Below are 27,842 nucleotides of genomic sequence, written 5' to 3'. Positions count from 1 at the left end.
CCTTCAATGACCTCTGGTGACCTGACCTTTGACCTGACCAAAAAATTGACCGAAGTGATTTCGTCATTATTTTTGACGCTCTTTCGAACGCCGCCTTCCGCGTATCGCTACGTGGCCCAGGAGCCGAGTTACAAGGGGGGGTGTTCAAACACCCCCCCAGCAGGGCGTGGAAATCCAGGACCCCCAGCCGGGCGCGGGTTAAAGAGTTACCCTTCCGCAGCGTGTAACTTCGAAAAATGTTACCCTCTAGACGAGAGTAAATCAAAAGAGTTTACCATACAGAGGATGGTAAAAAACGTCTGTGTGTCACGTAACCCCTCCCTGACGAGTTTACTCTCCATGAAAGAGTACAATTTACCATCTGGAAGGTAGTAAAAACGTCTGTGTTTCAAGCTTCCATGCTATGACAGGTTTACCCTTCAGCAAATGGTAACAAAGTTTTCAGTGTAGGATATAGGTACAGGTAACGTGCGGTATCCCTGGTGCCTAGGATTTGCATCTGTATCTCAGGGCCTATTTGTATGACTGCCATGAAAGTTGGAATGTAGCTTACAAGTGCCGAGATCTTTTTAGCTGCCATCTCATCTTTTGCTGTCAACCTCTGGATCACTCTGTACTTTAAAATCGTCGGTCAGAGCCATCTGTTGAGGATATTCGTAACTAAATTCCTGATATCGCCACTGATGGCATTCGGCAGCGAACCAATCACCGTTCTTGTAGACGGCATGAATGGTGCCAGGTGCCCTTGCGTCGAGGCTACTGGCTAGCGCTTCTCGGTTGTGGCGTGTCCGAGAGTCGGGTCGCAGAGCGAGGTCAATGCCAATGGGATCAGCCTCGTCAACCGCCTCCGGGCTAGCGGTGCGCTGGGCAGCGCGGATCTGGGCAGACCCTCTGCGCCACCGAGCGTGTTGATAGTTCTTTCTGGGTAAATATGGAATGCATTCATGGCTGTGCTATTCACCATACCGTATAAGCGAAAAGACAGGATGCATAGCCACGACAGCACAGCAGCTGTTTCCGCACTTTGCACAGCGGTTCTGACGAGGTCACAACTCACATCAATAACGATTCACAAGCCAGTTATGGCGTGGAATGAGTTACTTAAGGATTATAGGATGATTGATGAGAGCCATCTACATAAAAAAGCCATCTACATCTACATCAATCAATTCCCTACAGGTACCCAAAATTTGGCGCGCCTGCGGCGCGCCGTTTTTATGCTATGGCCCGGCGAAAAAAGTGGGGGCGTTTAACGCCCCCCCCAGCAATGCGCGGGTTAACGTCATAGCTCTGTGGCCTGACATGACCCGGTCAATTATTTTTTTAAGTTGCGCAAAGTAGGAAATGCAAAATCTTGTCGAGCTCTGCTGATCTGTTAACCCGCGCGGGGCTGGGGGGGGGGGTAAATTTTACCCCCCTCGCGAATTTTTGCAATATCTCAAAAACGGCGGCGCGCAGCGCCGCCAAATTTTCAGTACCTTTTCTGACATCAATTTGACACGTTCTCTGAAAATTTGAGCGAAATCCGTCGGAAAATTTTTGAGAAATTCACGTTTTAGTGACGTCATGTTCACCATTTTCGCCTCAAAAACTGCAAAAGTTCAAACGCCGCTAACATCTTCATTTTTAAAGGAATCAAGACGTAACAAAAAAGGTTATACGTAATTCTACTTTGTCTATCAAATAGCTTTCTCGGTTTTTTGAAAATTTTGGATTTTGGCCCAAATTAAAAAAATTGACTTTTTTGGGAAAATAATTATAAAATCCAAAATTTTGAGTGTATCGAAAAAACCGGAATATATGTCAGAGAAGTGGTCTATGTGCACCTACAATCTACATACCAATTTTTAGAAGAATCGGTTCAAAAATTTGGGAGTTATTCAAGATGTTATGACGTCACGACACACAAAAATTTTGAAAAATGATTTTTTTGGAAGTTCTAGACCTCGTACGGAAACAAAAATAGCATCATTCGATTCGCCGTGAAAAACTGCATCAGATAGACACCTTTTTAGGCATGAACAACCAACTTCAAAATTTGACCTCACTTGACCTGACCTTGACCTGACCTCGACCTGAAATTCATCCAGAGGTGGTCCACATCACTTATTGAGTGTGCCTATTGAATTTTATGAGTAAAATGACCCATAAAACATGTGTCGCACATGCCCTTTTCTATATTTTGTTTTGGTGACCTGACCTGACCTGACCTGACCTTGACCTTAACTTCTGAATGATACTGTATGCAATGAATATTGTCTTGGTAGCCTAAGAACACGTTTTGGGCAATCAGTCTCAGTCCATGACTCCATTCTTCGGCAACTACGGTGCAAGGCCGATACTGTAGACACTTGCAATTTGTACCCTTGACCTGACCTTGACGTTGACCTCAAACTTTAACCCTCGCCGGCCGAGGGGGGGGAGGGTTTTTTTCGCGATAGCTCCGAACACGCTGGCGATAGAGAGCTGAAACTTGGCATACCTGACCTTTGATCCAAGCCGCATCTTTTGACACCAACCGCATTTTTGGGTCAGGTCAGGTCACTGACCTATGACGTCATAAGCGAACCTCTGCACGGTCTTCAGATGTCGCAACTTCGCAACGCCCTCACTGCCAGAGGAGATGTCACAGGGAAATGAAACTTGCAGAATCTAGTATCCATTATGAGTCTCACAACTTGTATATCTCGGATTTTTTTCTAAAGGTCATATGAGGTCAGGTCATTTTCGTGACCTCACCATTATAAGTCAATGGGGAAAAATTCAAACTACTACTCTGGCGCCGGGAACGATCTCCAACTATCTGAAGCACACAGAATCGTGATTTGATGCACTCCTTGCAAGGTTAGATGCGTCACTTTTGCAATGTTGACCTTCCGTGACGTCATTTATGACGTCATCAAGGTCATATTAGTTTTTCGTCAATAACTCCCGATCAAATTGAGCTAGCGAGTCTAGAAAGCCACCAATGGACTCAGGAAGACCTGCCAAATCGAATGATACGCGACATGACCTCTTTCGACCAACTTCGTGACTTGGGGGTGCTGACCTGACCTTGACCTGAGGTCAACACCCTAAGTTGACCTGACCCGAACAAAAAGTATATCATTCGACGCGCCTGAGCGAGGCGAACACGATGCTGCCAAAATCGCGGCTCTGCGGCCGTTTTTTGCGAAGTTATTCACCAAAAACTGAACCGTACCCTGGGGCACTTGACCTGACCTCAGAGGTCACCGGTTCACCTAGGACCTTAAAATCGGGTACCAATCTCTGCGTCTCGTAACGGCGCACACGCTCGTTTTTTCCGCGACGCGCTAGCTCCACCAGGGGCGAAACGGCGAGGGGGGGTCGTACCCGCCCCCCCCCCCTCGGCCGGCGCGTATGTAGAAAACCAATAGGTCCGGCGAGGGTTAAATTAAGTACATGTTTTTAGTTGTTCGTGATGAGATCTTTCGATTGGCGTTTGAATTTTCAAAATCGGACCATTAGTTCGGGAGATAACAGGGGGGGGGGGTAAAATTTACCCCCCCAGCCCCGCGCGTTCGGCTGGAGACCCCAGCCCCGCGGGGGTTAAGCATCCATCTCAGAAGAAACTAATGGGCAGAGTTGGCCTGCGCTACGTTACGTTACGCACTACATTACGCTACGTTTGCTTTTTTGGCCAAAACTACGATACCGAATTACGATACGTTATATATTGCTACGTTACTGAATTACGGTATTTGTTAATTAACGCAGCAAATTATTTTATCGTACTACGTTATGCAATATGTCATCATCCACTACCCAGTGGAAACGGTTAGTCTCTAGTAAGCCAAATACTTCGCACAATGATCGCCGGCTTTGCAGCATCGTCGGTGCGGCGGTGCCTACGCGCTACTCGCTAGATGCGCTGGACTTCCGACTGGACTTCCCTGGGGCTCCCCAGTGGGAAATCCCCGGTGTCGGTCCGGCCGGAAGAAAGACTCGGTGGTATTCATATAGCAGGCGTCTCACATCCGTGTAAACGGCCGGAGGTCTGGTGACGGGTGGTGGCCTTGAAACTGCTTGAGGCAGTGCCAGCTTATGACGTCACAAATGTACTATCGATGTAGAAATTTCGATCGACGAGAGAAACTACTGCAGGAGCGGAATAATTATACCAATTGGGGGGGGGGGGGGGAACACAAATCTGACACTAATTTTGACATAGCTCCCTTCCTTTATCGTGCCTTTATCCATCAATCGTCTCTCAACCCTCGCCGGCCGGGGGGAGTGCCGCGCCCCCTTAGGGTTTTTTTTTCGCGATAGCTCCGAATACGCTGGTGATAGAGCTGAAACTTGACATACCTGACCTTTGATTCAAACCGGATCTTGAGACACCAAGATATATTGTATGCATTATCACCTTAACCCTCGCCCATGTAGGGGGGTTTGGTGCAACCCCCCCTGAGGTTTTTCGGAAATAGTGCAAAAACGGAGGCGCGCAGCGCCGCCAAATTTTGGGTACCTTATGGGGTAAACCTTGCGCATCTTTTGATAAAAAAAAATTTGACCGGGTCATGTCAGGTCACGGAGTTATGACGTCACAAAGGGAACAGCCTCCGGCCGGATTTTCACAAACTGAGTGCCAACGCCCGAGGTTTCCTGCCGGTGGTACGGACATCGGTTGATGGATCGTGATGAAACTTCCCATGCATGTTGGGGCAAGTATTGGCTATCATATGGTATAAGAAACTTGACCGGGTCAGGTCAGGTCACGGAGCTATGACGTCACAAGAGGAACAGCGTCCGGTACTATTTTTGAAAAGCGCCCGAACCACTATTTTGCTAATTCTTGTCACCTCAATGGGAATATGCAGCAATATTAGCTTCTATAGGGAGCAAATGGACCTTCCAAATCCAAAAATACAATCAGATTTCAAAAATTTAAATTTTGATTTTTCGAATTTCTGCCGCCGACTGTGACCTTGCCGACTTCCGGCGCTCCCAACGCGCCATTTTTAGAGCTAGGGAAACGAAATACATACCAAACGATAGAGAATTGATCAAGAAACACGATTGTGAAGGTTTCAAGTCGATATCTTCCACCGTTTTGCCGCAATCGCCGCGGAAAGTTGAAAAAAGTCTATTTTTCCGAAAATTTGACCTTTGACCGGTCAAAAGTAGGTCAAATATTGACCTAGGACCAAAAAATATACCACCAATCGCGAGATCTCGGCGAGAGCAATCCGTTGGTCTTTTCCGCTAAGCTCTACGACGCTCCGTTTTCAAACGCCAAGGGGGGGGTCGCACCAACCCCCCCTGCATGGGCGAAGGTGGCAGATCGCCGTTTACGGGCGAGGGTTAATCTATTCTTTGACAATTATACATATACCCATTCTGCATTCATATATATATATATATATATATATATATATATATATATATATATATATATATATATATATATATATATATATATATATATATATATATATATATATATATATATATATGCATTTGAGATTAAAATTAACAGCAGTTTGAGCGTTGTTGACTTTCTTATGAAGGTTCTCGATTCGTCGGATTAGCTGTCTTGTTTCACTATTATGTTCAAAAAGGATGTTGGAGAATGATTCTCTATTATATACGACGTTTCGTTCGGACATCGAACATCATCAGGTGATAAATTCAGGCGAACATATACACAGGAATGGGATAAATAATGCTATAAATGATTCGCATAATCGTAAATGATGCACATTAGTCGCTATCGGCACGGTGAAATCTTGGGTGAAATCATCTTACACTCCACTAGTTAAATGCAATGTTGCACGCTGCGTTCAACAGGAGCACTTCTACTGTCGGATACATACATGGGGTCCTAACTCTTAGCTACTACAGACCTACGTGGCTAGAGTCTAGGGAATCTAGATCCGGGCTTTGAGAGGCGCCGAATCAAACACCATCAGCGAACCACGCAAGTTCATTTGCCTGTTGATCCAGGGATCACTGTCACGAATATACACGGCCTCCAGAGCCTGCAGCTTCTTCCTGTTCGAGCATCGTGCTAAGACAGATGTGTTTTGCACCATCATATCTCGCGCGAGCTCCAGGCTGTGCTCCTGCTGCATGTGTCGCAAAGGTGCACCGTCCTGGAGATGCATTGTGATCCTACGGCTCATCGTTGTTACGGTGTGTCCAATGTAGGCAATGTGTCCAATGTAGGCAATGTAGACATCGTGGCAGTTACTACACCAAGAACTGCAGCGAATCCGCAGTATACTGGCAAATAACCATTACAACTCAGACATGGTTGAAGATCAGATACGAAGGCAGCTTGATAAACATCTCGGAGCTACGAAGCATTCTGTACGTCCAGCCGGTGTCCCGCCTACACAAGGGCACCGTCCAGAAGCAGCAGTGTCCCGTGACACCCGAAATGGACCAGAAGGGGAGCAACAACTAACATTGGCAGCCACGACGGCGACCACAGCAGCCGCGACGGCGACCACAGCAGCCGTGAAAGCGACCACTGCAGCCGCGACGGCGACCACTGCAGCCGCGACGGCGACCACAGCAGCCGCGACAGTCTCTTCTGCGGCTGTCGTAGAGGAACACGATCCTGCGGGTCTAGTTGGTCTCTCTTCAGCGCACGAGCACCGCCTGAAGACAGCAGGAGCAGCAGAGACAGCGGAGAAGACAGACACCAAAGCAGCCGCGACAGTGTCTCCTACGGCTGGCGTAGCTGAACAGTCTGCTGCGGGTCCAGTTGCCCTCCCTAGTCCCGCGCCTGAGCACCGCCTGAGGACAACAGGAGCAGCAGAGGAAGCAGAGACAGACACCAAAGCTACCGCGACATATATATATATATATATATATATATATATATATATATATATATATATATATATATATATATATATATATATATATATATATATATATATATATATATATATATATATATATATATATATATATATATATATATAATGGTGTAGTCAGTCATACACGCGCACAATTTTGATTAGCCAGTGAATTCATCATTGCGTTGCGTATCAGGCATATACGATATGAGTAAACTGAAAAAATTATGTACCTTATACAAATACAGCTGACCTGTAATTGCTACGGAATCCATTTCGTAGTTCCTACGTTATTCTATTATTTTCCGTACTACGCTACCGAAACATCCCAATTACGCTACGAAACGGTACTGACAGCTACGGGTTACCGAAAACTTCAAAATAATGGCGTAGGCCAACTCTGCTAATGGGGGCTGCATCACCCCCCCCCCCCCATGCAAGGGTTGATTCAGACCGGACGTAGGAGGCCTGGCGGGGAAAAGGGCGCTATTAAGTCGGATTCCTCGAAAACAGGTGGTGATCGGAGGCTAAAATTTGGGCAACAGACGTTCAACTTGATCCATCCAAGACGGACTTTTTGACGCATCGCAAAATTTTGAGTAAAGTCAATTCACTGACATCTAACGTTTGACCTTGGAGAGCAAGAAGACTACCCACAACGGCAAGTGACCTAATCAAGGGTAAATGGTAATGGAATGGTCACGTTTTTGCTAACAAAGTTCAAAGTTTTTCATATAATTTATTCCTGGATCTCGTATCAAATCAAATCCAAGTAGATAGACGTACGACAAATGCTCTAAGACGTCGTCGACGTCGAAATCTATGTGACACGTCGAGAGCTACTCAATGATTTCGAAGTGACATTTCGTCATTGAACCACCATTCTTCAGATTTCTGCAATTGAAACTATTATTTTGTTGTGTTGACTCTTATGCAATTATTATTTTTATTTTTGACTTTTTGTATTTGACTTTTTATCCTTTTGACTTTTAGCGTCTTTGACTTTTTTCCATTTGACTTTCTGCTTTTGAGACTTTCTGACATTTGACTTTTATATTTTTGACTTATAGCCTTTTTGACTTTTTTGCATTGACTTTAAGCTTATTTGACTTTTTACCATTTGACTTTTATCTTTTTGACTTTTCGCGGTTTTGACTTTTTGCTTTTGACTTTTTGCATTTTTGAATTTTTGCATATTTGACTTTTTGACTTTTTGTCTTTTGACTTTTTGTCTTTTGACTTTTGTCATGTAATCGTGGATGACCCCTTATGCACGTGCCACGTGCAAAACGAAGAGGTGTCAGTTTTGTAATTGTTGCAATATCTCGGTAACTACTTGGCCGATTGCGCTGAAAGTTGGCATGTAGGTAGGCACCCACTAGGCACTGCATATCCATGTGCCAGAGTTGGGGTGCTGCTGCACGTGCGCACGTGCAGGGGTCGATTCTGGAACGGCTGGACCGATTGCACTCAAATTTGGTAAACGGTTGTCGGTTACGGAGCAGTTAGTAGGGTGCCGTGCACAAGTCAGTTGGGACCCATTTTGCACGTGTGCACGTGCAGGGTGCCACTTCCAGATCTCGAGAACGGCTGGGCCGATTGTGCTCAAATTTGGCACATCGCTAGAGACCGGTTAGTAGGGTGCCGTGCACAAGTCAGTTGGAGGTACCCCCCCGCAATTTCGCACGTGCAAGGCTCACCCTCTCGCTCGCTCCGTTGGTCGCCCCAAAAGGCGTTATACTGGTTTCCAGATAAAATAACAGCGAAATCAGTTTTCGCTTGCCAATAAAACTCACAGATATTGAAGCTCCACTATTAAAGGAATATTTTAGTATAGGTATGTTATTCTTGATCAAATTTCTTAGCCACGCAATACCAGCGCAAAATAAAGAGACACTGAAAACACGACCAATCACTCCGATTTACCATAGGTAAATACATAGAAAATATGTGTCTGAACTGCGCCAAATATACAGACAGTTATATACCTACATGTGACGTCATGATTATCCCGACCAATCAGAAGCAAGTTGTTTTCAGTCACAAATAATTAATTTTTGAGCTAACTAGGCATTTTTTTAACAAAATGATTTTAAATTAAATCATAAAAAATTATCAGCTTTCTTATTTTACCAAAACATACAGTGTGGAGATAGGTCCCAACCCTATTCCATGGATTTTGGGTCATATAAACCGTATCATGAAAATGTATGGCCCGACCAACGCCTGCTGTGTAGTGTGTTCTGTGTACCGACTGACCTGACTCGGCTACTTGTGCGGCACCTAGCTGACCTGACCTGGCCGGCCGCTCTGACCGCAGCCGCTGTGGAGCCCACGTTCGAGCACTGCTGCCGCCTGGGCTCGCGGGCGGCGCGCGACGGCCAGCCCTGTCACGTGGGTGGCGCGCCGGTGCCGGACGTGGCGGCCGAGGAGCAGGCCATGTGCCACGCCGTGCAGGCCATCTGCTGTCTTCGCAAACAGCGGTAAGGCCGGCACTCTATAACGTCACTCCGATGTCATCGTAACCCGCGACCCGTTTAGGGGGGGGGGCGAAACGGCCCCCCTCTCCTTTTCAGTCGATATCTCCCAAAGTACCTATAGCAGGTATAAGACCCCCTCCGGGCACCAATTTTGCACCTTAAAGGTAGTGTGCCACCTTTGAAAGATTTCCCATTTTATTTTTCCTAGGATAAGAAGCTTCTGTTTTTACCTAATATCGCAACGAAAATCAAAATTGGGCCTGGAATAGTGCCTTTTTCGCCTAAAAGTTTATCGATTTTTCGATATGTATAACAACTGTAGTGGGCTGAGCTGCAAACAGGCGTCGGCAACAATCGCGAATGCGGCGCACATGTGACAATAAGCAAAGGTCATTATAGAGTTACGACGTACGGGAATGAGTTATCAGCTGTCTAATCGTAGACAACACAATGTCGAGCCTTAATCTGTAAGCCTGTATTGGTATTGTTTCTTTTATTTGGCTGTCGAACATTATTTATGGTTTGAAATATGATTTTATGTAAAATAATTGATATGAAAAAGCCGTCTCTTAGTTATGACCCCATTTCACCACACGCAAGTGGCAGAAATGACAATGATCAGCTGACGCATTTTTCTTGGCCGAAGTCAGAGCGCGCGGCCCGACGAACCACCACCGCACCACAAAGTATGAGCAGAAGCCGCGCCCAAAGCCAGGGCCCCGGTAACGTGAGGTAGCCGAGTCGGGGCAGCGTGCGCTGACCGAAGCCGGGGCCGCAGCTTTGGGCGCGGTCTACCGCATCCCCGCGGGCAGCCCCGGGCAATCACATGACACCGGGAGGACGCGCGGCCCCGGCTTGGGTCAGCGCACGCTGCCCCGACTCGGCTACCTCACGTTACCGGGGCCCTGGCTTTGGGCGCGGTCTACCGCACCACTTAACAGGCGTGTTCGAAACCGCAGGAGATGATGATGAACGGGTTTATCGAAACTTGATTGGATGAGCATATCGGTAATAGCGATTTCAGTGTGTGCATTTATTGTTCATAGTGGTGTGAAATGTGGTTGGGGTACGACCGACAACCCATCGGGGCGAATTTCGCACTGGGGCACTCAAAATTTGAAGAATTTAAGACGTTTCCATGAGTTTTGAAGGTATGGATAAGTTCTAAAAATCCGGTTCTCCTTATCTGGGCCATTAACTCCATACGGTCCAGGAAAGCTGGCACACTACCTTTAACACGCGCAGTGGAAGGGGGGGGGGGGCGGATTTCGCCCACCCCTCCTGTTTTTCGCCAATAACTCGCGCCGCAAGCATAATATCAATGTGACATTTTGGCTACCTGTCCAGAATTGAATTGCAGATCTTCTCGTGCAAAAAGCAAGAAAATCGGTTCACAACTTTTCTAGTAATAGCGGTGTAAAGTCAAACATCCTGCCGCCGCGGCGGCGCGGCGGCGCGGCGGCCGGCCGGTACCCTTTACCGTTTACCGCTTGTCGCTATCTTGCTTTATTCTCGAGATCTCGCTGTCGCTCCCGCTCGTAACAATGGACAGGTCATACAAATGACCTGACCTGAGGTCAACGCAGGGCGATAACCACTTTTTTATTATCGCATATGAATGACAATTGATAAGGCTTTAATCGTCATCAGACAAAATTGCAACTTTCAGTGGGGAAAATATCAAGGTCACTCTTCGAAAAATAGGTCAAAAGGTCACGTTTTCAAAATTTTCAAAAATTAAAAATATGAGATACCTAAAATGTTTGTTGGTTGATTGTGAGTTGAATCATATAAAGTTTTTATCATAGAAAACCAATAGTTTCTGAGTTATAAGCCGCCAAACATAGGGCTGCAGCGTGGCCTCCAGGAATTGCCCGAGGCTATATCTCGGAAACCGTTGTTCGAAGAAAAAAATCCTTGCCACAGCTGGCTTTCCCGCCCATCACAGCCCCTTACACCAGTTTTCAACGAAAAATAAAATATGAGGGTGCAAATTTAATTTTTTATTTGTCGATTTGTCGTGGAACGCCCCTAATGCGAGCCGATATACGCCAAATCGCGATTCCGGCCAAACATGGTCTCGGAAAAAAGGTCACAGGTTAAAGGTCATTTGGGTCAGGGTCATGAAATGTTCAGTGTAGGTGTAAAATTAATAAATGCGAGGGTGCTGAAAGTTTTGTCGCGATCGGCCGCTTTATAGGCCAGTTATTCGCGAAAAACCTTAACCCGGCAGGCGGTCGGCCTCCCAGCCACCTTCCGCGCGGTGGGGGGGCATGTTTTTGCCCCCTCGTATCTCCGAAACTACTGGACGGATCCGGAAGATTCAAACGGCGTTCGATAGCCCTGTCAAATTTGTCGAAGGAAACCAAATTTCATTGACCTCGGGGTCACCGATGACGTCACAGGTCAGGTCAAAGATAAAATGTTTCACCGTTCACTGGGCTTCTAGGGAAAGCGCTATAACACCGAGTAAAACGCATTTTGTCGAAAATCAGCGATAAGGCGTCAGTTGTCTAGTACATATGTTGCTATTAGAGGTCACTGGTCATACCAGGTCAGGTCACAGGTCAGGTCACGAAAGGTCACCAAGGGTCACCACATGAACCCAACTTTACTTAGGTTGTGCGATGCATCTTTTATGGCCAGTTTTTCATTTCCAGCTCAATGGTATTGGTTATAAGACCATCAGGTACGGTTTAGGTCACTTTCTGGTGGAGGTCAGGTCAAGGTCAGGTCAAAAAAGTTCAAATTTCAAAGTTGATATTTTTGCACAAAATGGGTATTGATTCGATGCAGCTCGTCACGGGGAGTCTAATGATCGTCTTTGTTTTGCGCTACGAGGTCTAGAATTGCTATAAATTGAGTTTGAAAATTTGACGTCATCAATTTTGAACAGTTTTTTCGCTATAACTTGGCCAAAAAAAAAAGAGGTATTGACCTCAAATTTGGTATGTAGATAGAAGGCGGTAGGGACTATCACATGTATTCCGGTTTTTTCGAAATTCAAAAAACTTTTTGGATTTTCGGCTATTATTTTCAAAAAAAAATTATTTTTTGATTTTTGGGGGTCAAAATCCAAAAATTCGAAAAACCGAAATGGCAGTTTTGTAGCCCTTTTGATTCCACACCTTTTATGTCGGAACATTTTTCTGTATCTCTAAAGCTGTAGGCCTGACAGCTCTTCCCGCGAAACCTTTTTTGGGTCGAAAATGGCAAAAATGACGTCACTCTGACGTCATTAGCAGCCAACCTATCATAGCCTTTGGAAAAAACTGTGGTCACCATGTGCGCTAGCTACTCCCGGGAGGGTACTGAAAGTTTTGTGACGATCGGCGCAGCGGTTCTCGAGATATATCCAAAAAACTTAAGGGGGGCTAAAAAATGCCCCCCACCGCCTGGAAGGTTAAAGGGGACCCTCCCACCTTCAAAAAAGTTAATGAATTGACATGAAAGTGATGTCGCTCGGTTCAGAAAGAGCAAAAACGAATATCTACCAAATTTCATCGAAAAATATTCACCGGTTTTCAAGATATTAGACTTTTACTTTTGTTTATTTTTTGGGATCTCCGCTGTTCCTAGCGACTTTATTTGAAAGTGCGGCATTTGCTGCGCGCAAAGCAGCATATACCACCGCGTGCTACAAAACGTTTTAGTCAAACATTTAAAAATCGTTAGATATCTGCGCTGACGTCACACATTCAAAGGGGTATTCCTATGCATTAGCCCCTCTGAATCAAAATGCTGCAATTTTGAAATTCAATATTTCCGATTTAAGGCATTTCTCGATGTTGTGAGTGCCGAAACTGGTAATTGTGAGCCAGGGACCCCACTTTGGCTATCTCAACTCAAATCTAATGTTAAGGTGGGAGGGTCCCTTTAAGCCTGATACAGACTCTTTCCGCACTCAGGAAATCGCATGCGAGAGCCTATTCAAATACATGGAAGCACGCTCGCATCAATCGCACGCACCTCCTGGATGCGATTGATGCGGGAAGTATTATAATGCATTTGAATAGGCTCTCGCATGCGATTTTCTGAACGCGGAAAGAGTGTTTCAGCCATTAGGGGGTTGCATCAACCCCCCCTGTGCCGGCGAGGGTTAAAGCTAGATCCAATTTCTTTGCATCAGTGGACAATAAATACACGTAGCTATCTAACAACTATCTCGAATTTTCGAAATTTTGAAAAATATTTTTTTTTTACAATAACAATTTTTTTTCTTAAAAACGTTTTGATTTTTCGCAAAAACCGGAATAAATGTGATAGAACACACACTGATAAACTACCCTAACAAGTTTAAGCTTAATGTCTTTAAAAATAGCCAAGTTATGTGCATTATTGTCAAATTTTTACAATTTTGCATTTTTCAAAGTCATTTTTAGTACGTTTTTGACATCGTACAGCAATATAAATGGCACCATCGTGTTTCTGAGTTCAAACTGCATCTGATAGGCAACTGTTTTGTTGAAAATTTCATTTTCAAAATCTTATCTTTTCTGACCTAAAATTGACCTGAACTCCGGTAAGTTCAGCTGAAAATGACCTAAAATGACACAGATGACATTATTTTCGAAATTTACGTGTAAAATGGATCATGAAACATGCGTCAGGTGACCGATACATGACATACAATTTTCGCGACCTAGGATGACCTGGCCTTGACCTGAAAAAAATCGAAGTAAAAGTTCGGTACCCTCACGGCATCTAAGGCATATATATGAAGGAGTGTGTAAACCAAAAATGAGCCTGATCGGACTTGTCAGCCGCCGGCCAGAGCCTAAATTGTAAGTGTTACCGAATGTGAACACGCCGCCAGTTTGACAGTCATGAGCGGCGATTGTGGCACCCCTGGCGGTGCGCTTTGGAAGTTGTAGTTGAGAGTCGCAACAGCTGTGGGTAGCGCCGGGAGGGCGGCCATAAGCAGGGTATGTTGAGTGAAGCCATAAGCGTGTGCGACGTGCCCCGTGTCGGCCGTCGGGCTGACCCCGATTTTGTACTTCGTATCGTTATCGTATCGACCATATCGTATCGAGTGTATCGTTCGGGTTGAAGTTCAATACGACCCATGGTGTGTCAAAAGTGGAAATAGCCGGTGCGCCGTCTGGCAACCCGGCGCCCGCCGCCATAGGGAAATTCATGCTTTTTGTCGCTTTTTCGCTCCCTATGAGTCACTTGATCTAATTAGAGCTTAACTAGGAACGAGGCGGGTCTCAACGCGCCAGTGGCGCCTCTACCGGCAGGCATCGGTAGGATTGTGATTGCAGGATTGCAAAATCCTGATTGCATTCCTTTTTTGGTGGATTGCACCTGAATTTGAAATCCATTCAAAAAAAAAACAGGATTTGATTGCGGATTGGATTGCATCATACTTCCAATTTTTGCAATCCAATCCGGATTGTGTTTGATAAGTGCTTTGAAATGGTTTGTTGCGATTGAAAATTATGAGATCGGCTTCATCGGCTTCATGTACTTTGCTATCAAGGGCTTTAGGTACATCGAAACTTGAAATAATTTAAACGCTTTTAATTTAAACGCTCAAAATAATATGCGCTGATGAACTACATAGTACATAGGAAGGGCAAAATTACGTATTTGAGGGCGAGTTTTAAAAATATAAAACACTGGTTGGGTAGAGGTTTAAATGTGGGGGTGTTTGAGGCAAAAAAAAAATATTTCCCATAAAACACATGTGCCTTAGATAGGAATTACTCGCAAGACTAGGTAATAGAAATGGGTGATTTGGGGATGGAGGCACGGCCCTATGCCCCTCTCCCTCCCCCAGATCCACTAGTGCACATAATAATACAACAGGATTGCAAAAAAGGATTGCGGATTTGATCACAATCCAAGTGAAAAAAGGGGATTGCGGGTAGGAATGCAATCCACTTCGGCACTAGGAATGTGGATTGGGAATGCAATCCTTTCAAAAAGGATTTTACCGATGCCTGTCTACCGGCTCAGCGGGCTAGTAAGGCTCCGCCTTTCTCAGTGACCGGCGTTGATTTTTGTGGCCCACTCTTCTGCTTGCCCAAGCAGAAGCACTCTTCTGCTTGCCCAAGCAGAAGGTGTATGTCTGTCTTTTCACATGCGCTGTAACTAGAGCCATTCACCTCGAGTTGACGATTCCTTGTCCCTGTCAGGTTTTTTGCTGGCGTTCAGAAGGTTCTGTGCCAGACGTGGTACCCCCACGATGATGTATTCGGACAATGCCAAGACGTTTAGAGCCGCGGCTACCAGCCTGTTGGCAGAGCTGGGTCCGGCGGGCCCAGAGTGGAAGTTCATTGCCCCCCGCGCGGCATGGTGGGGCGGTCACTGGGAGCGGCTGGTTCGTACTGTTGAGAGCTCCCTGAGAAAGACTCTCGGCAGGAGCGTCCTCTCCAAGGTGGAGCTGGAGACGCTGCTTGTGGAGGTGGAGGCCTGTGTAAATTCTCGTCCACTAACCTTTGTCAGTGACGATGTGGACGGAGCTCGTCCTCTAACCCCGAGTCACTTTCTGTCCGGCAGAGTAGCCGGTATTCGAGCGTCTGTGGTTGATGATTCGGAACAGGTTTCAGCCTCGTCCCTGACTGAGAGGGACGTTGAGCGCCAGAACATGTTGGCGAAGTTCTGGAGTGTGTGGCAGACGGATTACCTCCTCAGCCTGCCGCATTCGGTTAGGAAGTTTAAATCTCGTGGGAAGCTCCAGATAGGTTCCGTTGTTCTCATTCGGGGGGACAATGTCCCGAGGCTGCACTGGTTGATGGGAGTGGTCGAACACCTTCATCCGGGCAGTGACGGTGTCGTGAGAGCCGCCGACGTTAGGACGGCTCAGGGCGTTCGTACTCGGCCAGTACAGCGTCTGCATGACTTGGAAGTCATCGATTAGGAGTATCTTACGTTCCGATGCACCGTGCTTTGATGAAGCGTTGCGAGCATTGTCATCGTTGCGAGTGTTATTATGTCGTGTGTGTCTTGTCGTGTGTTAGTTTTAAGTGAAGTGTCTTATCTCGTTTGCTGTTAGACCGTTAATGTATGTTACCGTTCTAACAGTGTTACCGAATGTGAACACGCCGCCAGTTTGACAGTCATGAGCGGCGATTGTGGCACCCCTGGCGGTGCGCTTTAGTTGAGAGTCGCAACAGCTGTGGGTAGCGCCGGGAGGGCGGCCATAAGCGTGTGCGACGTGCCACGTGTCGGGCTGACCCCGATTTTGAATTTCGTATCGTTATCGTATCGACCATATCGTGTCGAGTGTATGGTTCGGGTTGAAGTTCAATACGACCTGAAGCTATCGTTACTCGTTTCGTAACAGTAAGCAAGCAAAAATGCCGATAATTTTTACTTTGAGCTGACCTGTGACGTCATCGGTGACCTCGAGGTCAATGAAAATAGGTTTCGCTCGACAATTTTTCTAGGGTTATCAGACGCCGTTTGAATTTTGACGTTCGGCCCCGTAGTTTTGGAGATAAGAGGGGGGGGGGGGGGGCTCTGGAGAGTCACTCGCGTTATGGAAAATACCCCAGTCATGCGCGGGTTAACATTGGGTATCAACGGCTTCCTCTCGTCACGGGCAACACGCTCGTTTTCCCGCGAAGCTCTAACTCGACCAGGGGCCAAACGCGAGGAAGGGGGTCGCACTAACCGTCGCACCAACCAAGTGCCGTCAAAGGACGCAGATTTTCCTGTGCCGGCGAGGGAAATTCTACCACTCGCCAATATTGTTGTTTTGCCAGCCGCGATCGTTTTTTTTTTTTTGCAAAGTTATTTACCAAAAACCGAACCCGTGATAAGGGGCACTTGATCTGACTTCAGAGGTCACCGGTAGACCTGAGACCTCAGAAAAGGGTATCATTCGCGGCGTTTTGTAACGGCGCTTTAGGTCGTTTTTCCGCAAGACTCAAGCTTCATCAGGGGCGAAACAGAGAGCTGGGATAGTAGCATCCCCCCAACCCATTTTGTTTGCAGGAATATGAGGAACTTTTTGAAATAATATCCTTCTAGTTTTTTTTTTGCATGTCGATTAGCAATGACCTGATTTTTTTGGGAAAAAATGCAAAAAATGTTGGTCCCAAAAGCCATTAGAGGCAAAGGGAAAAGATAACGATATTTCTAAAAGATAGAACTGTTCTTCCAAATTATTACAATTTCTGATTCATCGCAAAATCAGTGATGTTAAACGTTTGTCGCCTGCTTAACCCGTTCTCGAGTTACCTACAGTCCATCAAAGTCACCCTTTTAATCCGCAGTTAAAAAAACGCTATGCAAAATAACTGAAAAAGTTTTATCTGAGAAGTCTGATATTTTGGCAAGCGTCTTTGGGGCCTATGATTAACCCTAGGACCGATTTTCATTCAAATCTGAGAGACGAGGGTGACAGGGAAAGCTTGCTGTGTAACAGACTATAAGCAAGTTTTGATTTTGCAACGTCTTGGTCATTAACCTGACCGAAAAGGTCAACCAATGACCTAGGATATAAAAACTGGGTATCATAGCTCCTCTCGTCGCAGGCAGCAGGCTCGTTTTTCCGCGAAGCTCCAGCTCGATCAGGGGTCCAAAGGATGGGAGCGGGGGGGGGGGGAGGAAGTGGTCCATCGGTCGCTCTCTCATGTAAGTACATACGTTAGCAGCTGGCAAAACACTACTAGGGCGCGGATTGGCGCCCCTTTGTATGAATAGTTATGGAATCCGCCCCGGAAGCTCACTGAGTGCGCCGTCTGCGGTTTCTGACGATTGTTGTTGTTCCCGCGTCTTGTTGCAGCCAAAAGCAGTGTTCAGCCGGCACCGAGGCGGCGAAAAACCAGCAACCGTGCCTGCTGGATCAGCCGGCGCCGGCTCGCCAGTACTATAAGGTAGGCGGCGGCTGAGCAGGGCCAGACAGGCCACGACGGATCGACCAAAACATCTCCAAATAACATACTAACTCCCAGATTTTGATTAACCAGCGCATGAGCGGGGCACGGGCTTCACAGAACTCCTCACGTTTTTCTGCATTATTGTCGTTTGATTGCTTTTTGAGGCCAAACATTTCTGTTGTGGAAGAAATATGCATCCCATCATAGGTGTACCCACGTATTGGATTATGATACACTTTCTTTTTAAGAATTTGAAAGCTGGCTGCAAAGCTATTGAAAACAATCGATGACTTTTGCTAACATTGATAATGATCATGCCACGATTTGTATAGCTGAGACCTGCTGTGAAATTGTTTTTTTTCCTGGACCTGACCCTTATACGACCTTAGATCATTCACATTGCATTACCTTAAAGGAAAAGGGCCACCTTTAACATGGGGATTGAAACTGAGATAGCCATCTTGTAGCCCGTGTCCGAAAACCTATCTGGCTACCTCCTTACGGCCGATTTCGGCCTCCATTCGTAGTTATCGGCAATTTTAAAAGAAAATACGCCAGGAATGCGTTCTTATCCCAGGAATGCGTTCTTATCCGACAATACAGCCACCCGCGGCGAGGCTTTGGTTTTTTACCAATCAGCTCCAACCAGCTCAGCCTTAACCAATCAGCTTATCTGACACAATCCGACGAGTCTGTCTTCTGAACGCTGATTGGCTTGAGTGTGACGTCATCGCTATGCCATCATACAGTAGGTGCCGTAGAGAGTATCAACATAGTACCAATATGTTAAATAGTTTTAAATACTTTTTCGCGAATTGTGCACTTCTGGCACCAGTTTTAAAAAGAAAATGAAAAATAATAATGTCAAAATGAAAAACAACGATATCTTCATATTTCACGAAGGTGGCCCTTTTCCTTTAAGGGGTAATTTCGAAAGTGGGAAAGTAGAACCGTCCTGGCGAGTCGATTGGTGCCATTTTTAGCGCTCTAGATCCACTGAGGATGGGATGGACAAATTGAGACAAGTTTCTACGCGGTTGTACAGGGACCCGCAGTTGCTACTGTACACATATATTACCAATTTAGAATTGTGCTATTATTTGCTAAGTGCTGGCCATTGGAGAAAGGAAATGTAGCGCAAAGTATGGAGGAATAACACATGTTTGCTCCTAGGACGTATTTTTTTATAATTCCTCTTACCGCAACAGATATTCTTCCAAAACTACAATCGTGCTATTTTTCCGCGCCGGTTGCCTCCCCAGAGCCCGTCCTTGGTATCGCCTATAGCTTCCGTTCTCGCTACGTGAATGAAAGTCACGTGACTACTACAGGTTTGCGCTCAGTACTAACACACCTAGCCCGAGGGCCGGTCCGTAGCGGGGAGGGGTAGAACGCCTGAGCTCCAGCGCAGTGGAGGTGGTGGTGGCCCGTATCATAAAGAGGCAACCGTAAGCAGAACTACAATTGCCGCAGTATAAGATTATGATCAAGTTTTCTTTAGATGTATTGATTGATAAGAAAGTGCAATGCTTATCTGATATAATAAAACGGTGTCCAAGGCTTTGGAAGAACTATAAAACATATTCAGCAACGTATAAATTTCTGATACAGGCCATGACCTTTCACCTTGCCTCCGGGGAGGACCGCTCAGGAAGCCACATACCGAACGAATCGAGGCCTCGCAGCGCGGCGGCAGAGGAGGTGGATAAACCATCGCCAGATCTTTCGGTTACTTATGTTTCCAGAAGAAGGAGGGGGGGGGGGGTGGAGGGTGAGGGCTGTTTTCAACCCACTCACCAATCCTTTCCTCATTAACTTATAGCTTACCGAAAAAAATGCAACACAATGGTGGCCGTCACGAGATGTAGCGAAAAGTGCCTCAGCCACACCGGTTTTGAGTAAACGTTTAGCATTGGAATTCAGGCCAGTGATCCTGAAGCATTATTTTATTTTTGTCGTGCATAAGCTGGGATGACGTGGTCCAAGTTAATTGCGAAGAAACGGTTTTAGTTTCAGAACATTTATGAGGCTAGTCGCGCCAAATAGTATACGTTTGTTGTAAAATGTCAAATAGAATGTTGACGTGCTATCCAGATGATGGAATTTATTTGACACTAGAAGTCAAAAAGTGGCATCGTTAGTCATCCTGCATACCTATAAATCGATTCGTCGCCTTGGTTCGAGTTCAATAGTTCTTTTCGCGGATGATCGGTTTCGTTTTCGTTTTCTTGGGGGGGGGGGATGTTCATGAGCCAGTAACCACCCTCCCCAGTCCCCCAAACAACAATTGTTGACAAATACTGTGATGGCCTAAAAATGCCCTCAATTGTGTTACGGAGGGAAGAATGAGGTAAGTTGAGCCGCCTTTTGTTTTTCGTAAGCTACAGGCTAACTTACTGATCATTTTTTCTGCGTTTACGGGTTGGACGGACAGAGTGGTCATTGCGCATGTAATGGTGGCCAGAAATGTTTCACACCGCTTCTTTTTGCACTGAAAGGCTACGTCAAAAATCATCTGGCACGTTGCTCATCTTACCCCATGGGCGAGGTAAGTTGAGACACGTCGTGGGGAAAGTTGAGCATGGATAGAAATGCGAACCTCTTCTTTTCCCGGGCGCGGCGAAGAGTGCAGGGCTCTTTTATTTACTCCATGACATACATACTTACGGCAGTTTTTTTCTGCATTAAAAAGTGACTGTTTTAAGCCTTCCAATAACTCGTCAAGTTTTCTATCATGGAAGAAATCATTTTATCCTTCAGATAATCTGCAAATCACTTACAACTTGTGAAATCAACAAATAAAAACAATTTCCTACGATTTTTATTCAGCAGAAACAAGCGCAGCTCAGTTTGGTTTTCGACAGCGGAGACAACAATGGCTTATCCGGCTCATCTTCCCCCAGGTGAAAATGGGTCATCTTGCCCTACCCTTGGCCATTTTCGGTTAATGACACCCGCTAAGGAAAATAACCATGCACCGCAGATAATAACCATCTCATTTTAAAAGCAAAACATGTCTTAGTTATCAGGGGCGATACCACATGTTACCGGGTGCTGAGCGTGAGAACGTTGCCGTCTCACGTGAAAGACTGCAGCATCGTAAGCGAACGGCACATGGAAGCTCAAGTCAATTAGCGCCATAGGAGCTGAGAAACATGGGGTGGCTAAACTTGCCCCTTGGCTCATCTTACCTCACTCTCCCCTATTTGGGGCTCTCAACCTTGATTTGTTAAAGTTATTTGTCTGTTCATTATAAAAGCTGTCAAATTTGCCGTATCATTAAACTTTTATTGAGTTTGTATTTCACACTTATCTAAAATGAACAATTTTGTCACTGGCTTCTTTTATGAATGGAATTGGATGGTCGCATGAATGAACGAATGAATAGCTCCATTTGAGCATCAGCTGAAATCAATCCTAAAATTTAATCTACCAGTCTGCAACGAAAATGTTTAAAAACCAGTGCAAGTTAGGTGCAGTTTCTAATCTATGCCGTTTTTTTATTAAGTGTCTCATAGCTCCTTAATCTTGAGCCGCTTCTCTCACGATTCATTTTATGTGGTGCTTACATTGTTCAAGAAGTTATAGTATTCGAGCTCGTTGGTCTTAAAAACTGCTATCGAAGTAAATTAAAGTGCTTCGGGCTTCGGCACTTAAAAACCAATCGATATTTAACCCTCACCCATTCAGGCATCTCTTTTCAGCGTCTTACATGTAGCGGAGGGGCGTAGAAACCCTCAGCCATTCGGCCCTTGATAAAAAGAGCCAGAGCTTCGCTGAAAAATAAAAAAGAGCGAGCTGCTCGTGACGAGAGAAATCCGATGATTTGAGGGTCCTGGTCATCGCTGACAAGAAAAAGCCAATCATTTTTATGTCTTGGTCAATGCTGAGATCCTATATAGTCACTGGTTGACCTCCCAGATCAGGTTAATAACCCAAAAGCACGGAAAATTGGGTCCTGCTAGAATATCTGCAAGTGAAGTTTGCTGGGACTTGGCTTGCTTCTGACTCCGAATTTGCACTTGCCTTGATCAAAGATGATGTATCAAAGCATTTGGGGTAGGACGGGTCACGCCAGATCACCCATTAGGCGTTCTGCCGGCTATCCATAGAATGTTAACCAGCACTTACAACCTTGCAACATATTGCATAGGCACTATAACTGATACCTAAGTAAGTATGCCTAGTTCTCAAATGCTAAAACGGGTGCTAAATTTCAAACCAACACTTCCTAAAAACCACAGTAAAAAGGTGTAAATTTAAGGAAGTTGACCGAGATCATTTCAAGTAAATGACCTTAACCTGAGTTTCACGTGACCTTGGCACCCGTAACAATCAATGAGACAAACATTAGATAGTATAGGTATTTCACATGTTGTCACGTTGCTAATCACGAAACGACTATGGAAACACACAGATGTGCGCTGACTATCAATTGCTATTCTGGCCTGACATGATCTTCAGTTAGTAACCATAACAGCGAAACGGCTTATTGTAACACAATTCATTGTGTATACGAAACCTACAAGTCCCTAAAAATAATCCTATTTACAACTTTTAAAAAGACACAGCTTATACAGCTTGGGCATACAATTTTTTTTTGCATTTAGAATTAAGATAATATTCATTCATCTCCACAGAATATGGTAAATTAGTGCTGCTGAAGTTCGCTTTCGAAGCGTCTCCTTCAGGCATTCCACAGCTCTCGTGCCATTTTGGATCACGGAACATGGCTGGGCGCAGGACAGGTCGTCTGCGAGCTTGGACGGACCACGTGACCACCTCCTCCACTCCCCCTCACTCCCGTCCCCTTCCCCAGCAGGGCGTCCGATCTAACCGCGCCTCAGGCAGTCGGCTCGGTCCGACCCTCCCCATGGTCGAGCCACGGCCCGGTGCCGCCTGAGTTTGTGCCGGGTGCAAAACTGGAGCAGTAACTAGCGCCGGAACTAGTAGTCAGCACGACCATCGTCAGATGGCAGGAGTAAATGGAATAAGCGGTTCCAGGTTTCAGAAGGAATGGGGCAGGAAAAAGCGCTGAAAACAATGTTTTGCTGATATAGCCATAAAAAGTTCACTGAATTAGGAGAGCAGCACATCAGTTCAAAGCCCTTCAGATGGTGGTTATAATAAGCACACAATCATTTCCCAATTCGCCTCCAACGGTGTCACAGGCCAAGAATACGCTGAAATACTAGTGTGTACAGAAGCAACTGCGGGTCCCTGTACGTCTCGGCTATAACCGCAATCTGATTGGTCGCATCGCTGGCACGGCCCTCAGATGCTATAAAAGCGAGGGTGACCCAAGGTCAGGTCAAATCATGTCTGGTCGCGCAGCCGAGTACGATCGCCGAGCCGCCGTGCTCCAGGCGCTGCGCGCAGGGAGGAGCCCGGCGGAGATCAGCGAGTTCCTGCGTGTCCCACGGAGCACGGTGTACCGCATTGCCAAGCGTGTGCGGGCACAGGAGGGCGGTGGAGATGGCGAGGATGAAGGAGAGGTGACTCCCGAGCGTAAAAAGCGTAAATCAGGGCCTGGGAAGAAGAGAACGCCGGCGTTTCTGCAGCAACTCCAGGCTCTGATCGAGGAGGACCCGATGAAATCTCTTCGGCAGTTGGCCCGAGAACTGGACGTGAGCCCGTTCCTCATAAGGCAAGCCGTCCATGAGGATCTCCGCTTCAATTCAAACTCTTAACCGATGGGATGAAGGCGAGACGGCTAATGATCGGAAAACAACTTTTGGGTTCGCTGAAACGTGAAACCTCAGGTTTGGTGAGAGTCTTCAGCGACGAGAAGATTTTCACAGTCGATCGCAAAACGAACCGGCGCAACACTCGTTACCTCTGCCGCTTCCCCGATGAGGTGCCTGTGGCCATGAAGACCAACTTCCCAGCGTCAGTCATGGTGCTCGGAGTCGTCACCAGCAACGGAGACGTGATGCCACCGCACTTCTTCGAACAGAACGAAAAGGTGAACACAGACGTCTACCTACGGGTTCTGGAGACTGTCGTGCTGCCCTGGATCAAGGAAGTCACGAGAGGAGCTGGATATGTCTTCCAGCAAGACTCAGCACCCGCACACGCAGCAAAGAAGACGCAGGAGTGGTGCCGGCAGAACATGCACCTGACGTGGACCAAGGAGTTCTGGCCCCCCAACTCTCCGGACCTCAACCCCCTGGACTACTTTGTCTGGGGCGAAGTTGAGAGGGTCTCCAACAAGAACCCCCACCCCTCCAGGGAGGCTCTGAAGCGGACCATCGAGGAGACGATGGCGGCATGGACCGAGCTGTCGTGAAGCGCGCGTGCGGCAGGTTCAGGAGCCGGCTGGAGAGGATGTTGGCGGCAGAGGGAGGGTTTATCGAGTGAGAATGCTCTACAACGATGCCAGTGTCACGAAATAAATATATTTCTGACTGATTGTTTTTTGGTTAACCGGCAAACTGCATTTGAATTGATAAACACAATGTGTCTCAATTTGTCCATCCCACCCTAGGTAGGCGGCGGCTGAGCAGGGCCAGACAGGCCACGACGGATAGACCAAAACATCTCCAAATAACATACTAACTCCCAGATTTTGATTAACCAGCGCATGAGCGGGGAACGGGCTTCACAGACCCCTCACGTTTTTCTGCATTATTGTCGTTTGATTGCTTTTTGAGGCCAAACATCTCTGTTGTGGAAGAAATATGCATCCCCATCAGAGGTGTACCCACGTATTGGATTATGATACACTTTCTTTTTAAGAATTTGAAAGCTGGCTGCAAAGCTATTGAAAACAATCGATGACTTTTGCTAACATTGATAATGATCATGCCACGATTTGTATAGCTGAGACCGGCTGTGAAATTGTTTTTTTTTTCCTGGACCTGACCCTTATACGACCTTAGGTCATTCACATTGCATTACCTTAACCCGCGCCCCACTGGGGTCTGCGTATAACACGCCCTACTGGGGGGGGGGGCTATTCATAGCCCCCCTCCTAACTCCGAAACTACTGGGCCGATTGTCAAAATTCAAACGGCGTCTGATAGCCCCGGAAAAACTGTCGAGCGAAACCTAATTTCATTGACCTCGAGGTCACCGATGACGTCACAGGTCAGGTCAAAGTAAAAATTAATAGCATTTTGGCTTCTTCACGTTTTGGGCTCTGGCCGCCGTCTTACAAGTCAGATCAGGCTCATTTTTGGTTCACACACTCGTGAAGAGATGCTCTAGATACTCTGAGGGTACCAAACTTGTACTTTGATTTTCAGGTTAAGGTCAGGTCATCACAGGTCACGAAAATATTATATCATCCGTCGATCACGTGACACATGTTTTATGGTCCATTTAGGCCAAACATTTCGAATTTGATGTCGTCTGTGTCATTCGAGGTCATTTTGAGTCAAATTTAGCTTAGGTCAGGTCACTTTCAGGTCAAAAAAGGTCAAATTTTAAAGTTAAAATTTTTCAACAACAAAGGTGTCTATTGGTTGCGGTTTGAGCTCAGGAACACGATGGTGCTATTTATATTCGCGTACGATGTCGAATTCGTGCTGAAAAATTGATTTGAAAAATTAATAATTGTTAATTTTTTGCAATAATGCGTATAACTTGGCCATTTTTTAAGATATTTAGCTAAAACTTGCTAGAGTTAGTCATAATAATGCGTTCTATCACATATATTCCGTTTTTTTTCGAAAGGTCAAAACATTTTTGAAAAAAAATGTAAAAATATAAATTTTGAATATTATTATATAAAATTTTCGAAATTTACAAAATTTCGAAAATCCGAGATAGCAGTTTGGTAGCGCAGTCTATTCTGAGTCCTCTCATGCAAAGAAATTGGATCTAGCTTAAAACCTGAGCTCTTGGGAGCGATTGCCGTGGTTCAATGTTTTGCGTCGAAATCGGCCGAACATGACGTCACTCTGACGTCATTTCCGGCCGACCTATGGTAGGTACGAAGTTCAAATTTTGACAAAAGGTTTCAAATTGATGCAGCCGAAGGTACTGAATGTTTGGCGTCGATACGTCAAGCGGTTTGGAAGTTATTGCAGAAAAACGGGAGGGGGGGCTATAAATAGCCCCCCCCAGTGGGGCGTGGGTTAAGGGGTAATTTCGAAAGTGGGAAAGTAGAACCGTCCTGGCGAGTCGATTGGTGCCATTTTTAGCGCTCTAGATCCACTGAGTGGGCCACAACCTACGATGCAAATTTGGGGTCGTGACCTTTGCTGACCTCTGTAAGCCACATGGCTCGAAGTAACAGCAACTGAGCTGGGCCACGCATCCACAGTCCACACGAGAACTCCGTCCACACCTTAACCCGCGCCCGGGTGGGGGCCTCAGCCAGCTTCACCATGGTGGAGGTATATTTGGCCACACCAGGTGTTCTGGCGACGTCGGCGGCGGCGGCGGCGATTAAATAGAATAATTGTTTTAATATTCCATTTTTTACTATATAAAATGAAAGTCCTTTTTTGATTCCAAAACCCTTTCGAATCCTTTATTTCTTCCCAAAATATGTCACCGAAAAAGCATAACTCGTGCGCCGATAACATACACTAGTACAATAACGTGACTTTGGAGGGCGATATGAGTTTTGAACGGCCCGACACCATTATCAGAAGCCCGACATGATGCTGAGCGGCCCGAGCGTAGCGAGGGACGCTAAGTATCATGAAGGGCTTCTGATAATGGTGAGGGGCCGTTCAAAACTCATATCGCCCGACAAAAGTCACGTTATTTGTATTATTGTCGCTTATCTAGTTCATAATTAACCTTTTTCTCAATAGCTTGCTGTAGTCAAATCTTCTGGAGGTCGGTCAGCAAGTTCGTAGTGCGCGAGAATGTAAAATACTGTTATTGTTAAGCACGTGACTTTTCGGGAATTTAGGGCGAGCACTCACCACTAGAGTACATATATAAGGCAGGTCAGAGCGAACGGTGCATCCAAGGCTATAGAACTCCAGGTAAGGACACCAGCCGTTTGACCTTGAACGCCGCCGGCCGGCCGATGACGTCATTGGAGGCAAGCCGGCTCGGCGGGCACACAGGGCGAATGCATAACGGAGGGGCGTTGGAACGTTGCGGGAGCCAGGGAGATATTTTAAAGTGGTTGCATACCACCATTGTTTGTTGATTGATCTACAGACTGCATCCTTTTAAACCTCGATGCATCCTAGGCCTGGATGGTGCGCACATTCGTGGAACGATCACCCCGTCCGACGTCCGTGGTCGAAGCTGTCATAGTATTTAAGACACTAAGACGGGTGCAATAACGGCGATCCGATCCCGTCTCTGGCAAATTTAGAGGGGTCGTAAGGACCCAGGCCGAATCTGACCGTCTATTTTTAGGGAAACGGGGTGGGTGAATTGACAACCGATGGCTTAAGAGATGATGAGAAGGGATCCCGTCGTCGATTGTTGTTTGACAGACAACACATGTTGTACTGGGCGTATGACCATCAGAGGTAATGCCTGAACGTAGGCAAGCATAATTGGTCTGCCATATAGTTTAGGAATATAAAATGGTAATGGAGATCATTGAGGATATGATCTCTACATTACGGGAATTCACTAATTACTACGGCCCATAGGGGCACCGCCGGAGCTGTTGTTTTGCCATCGGTCCCAGGCAACTCCAGGGAGCTGCAGTACCCGGCGGCCAAAGCGGCCACCTCGTCGACTCGCAGGTCCTCTGGGATTCCGTGATGCTTTAGTGCTTC

General features: G+C 46.2%; 1 protein-coding gene across 2 annotated transcripts in view; it reads left to right on the top strand.

Moving 5' to 3' along the window:
* The window catches only part of LOC122379407 (fibulin-2-like), a 222,546-nt gene that overhangs the window by 10,359 nt on the left and 184,345 nt on the right, over positions 1 to 27,842 (top strand). For both annotated transcript variants that reach the window (XM_043361616.1, XM_043361617.1), the window contains exons 2-3: positions 9,151 to 9,313; positions 18,048 to 18,138. In XM_043361616.1, coding sequence (XP_043217551.1) covers positions 9,151 to 9,313; positions 18,048 to 18,138 — 254 coding nt within the window. The remainder of the gene's footprint in view (positions 1 to 9,150; positions 9,314 to 18,047; positions 18,139 to 27,842) is intronic.

Source organism: Amphibalanus amphitrite, unplaced genomic scaffold (genome assembly GCF_019059575.1).
Source record: "Amphibalanus amphitrite isolate SeventyFive unplaced genomic scaffold, NRLGWU_Aamphi_draft 000077F_arrow, whole genome shotgun sequence".
NCBI lineage: Eukaryota > Metazoa > Arthropoda > Thecostraca > Balanomorpha > Balanidae > Amphibalanus > Amphibalanus amphitrite.
This window is presented reverse-complemented; position numbering and strand designations above follow the sequence as displayed.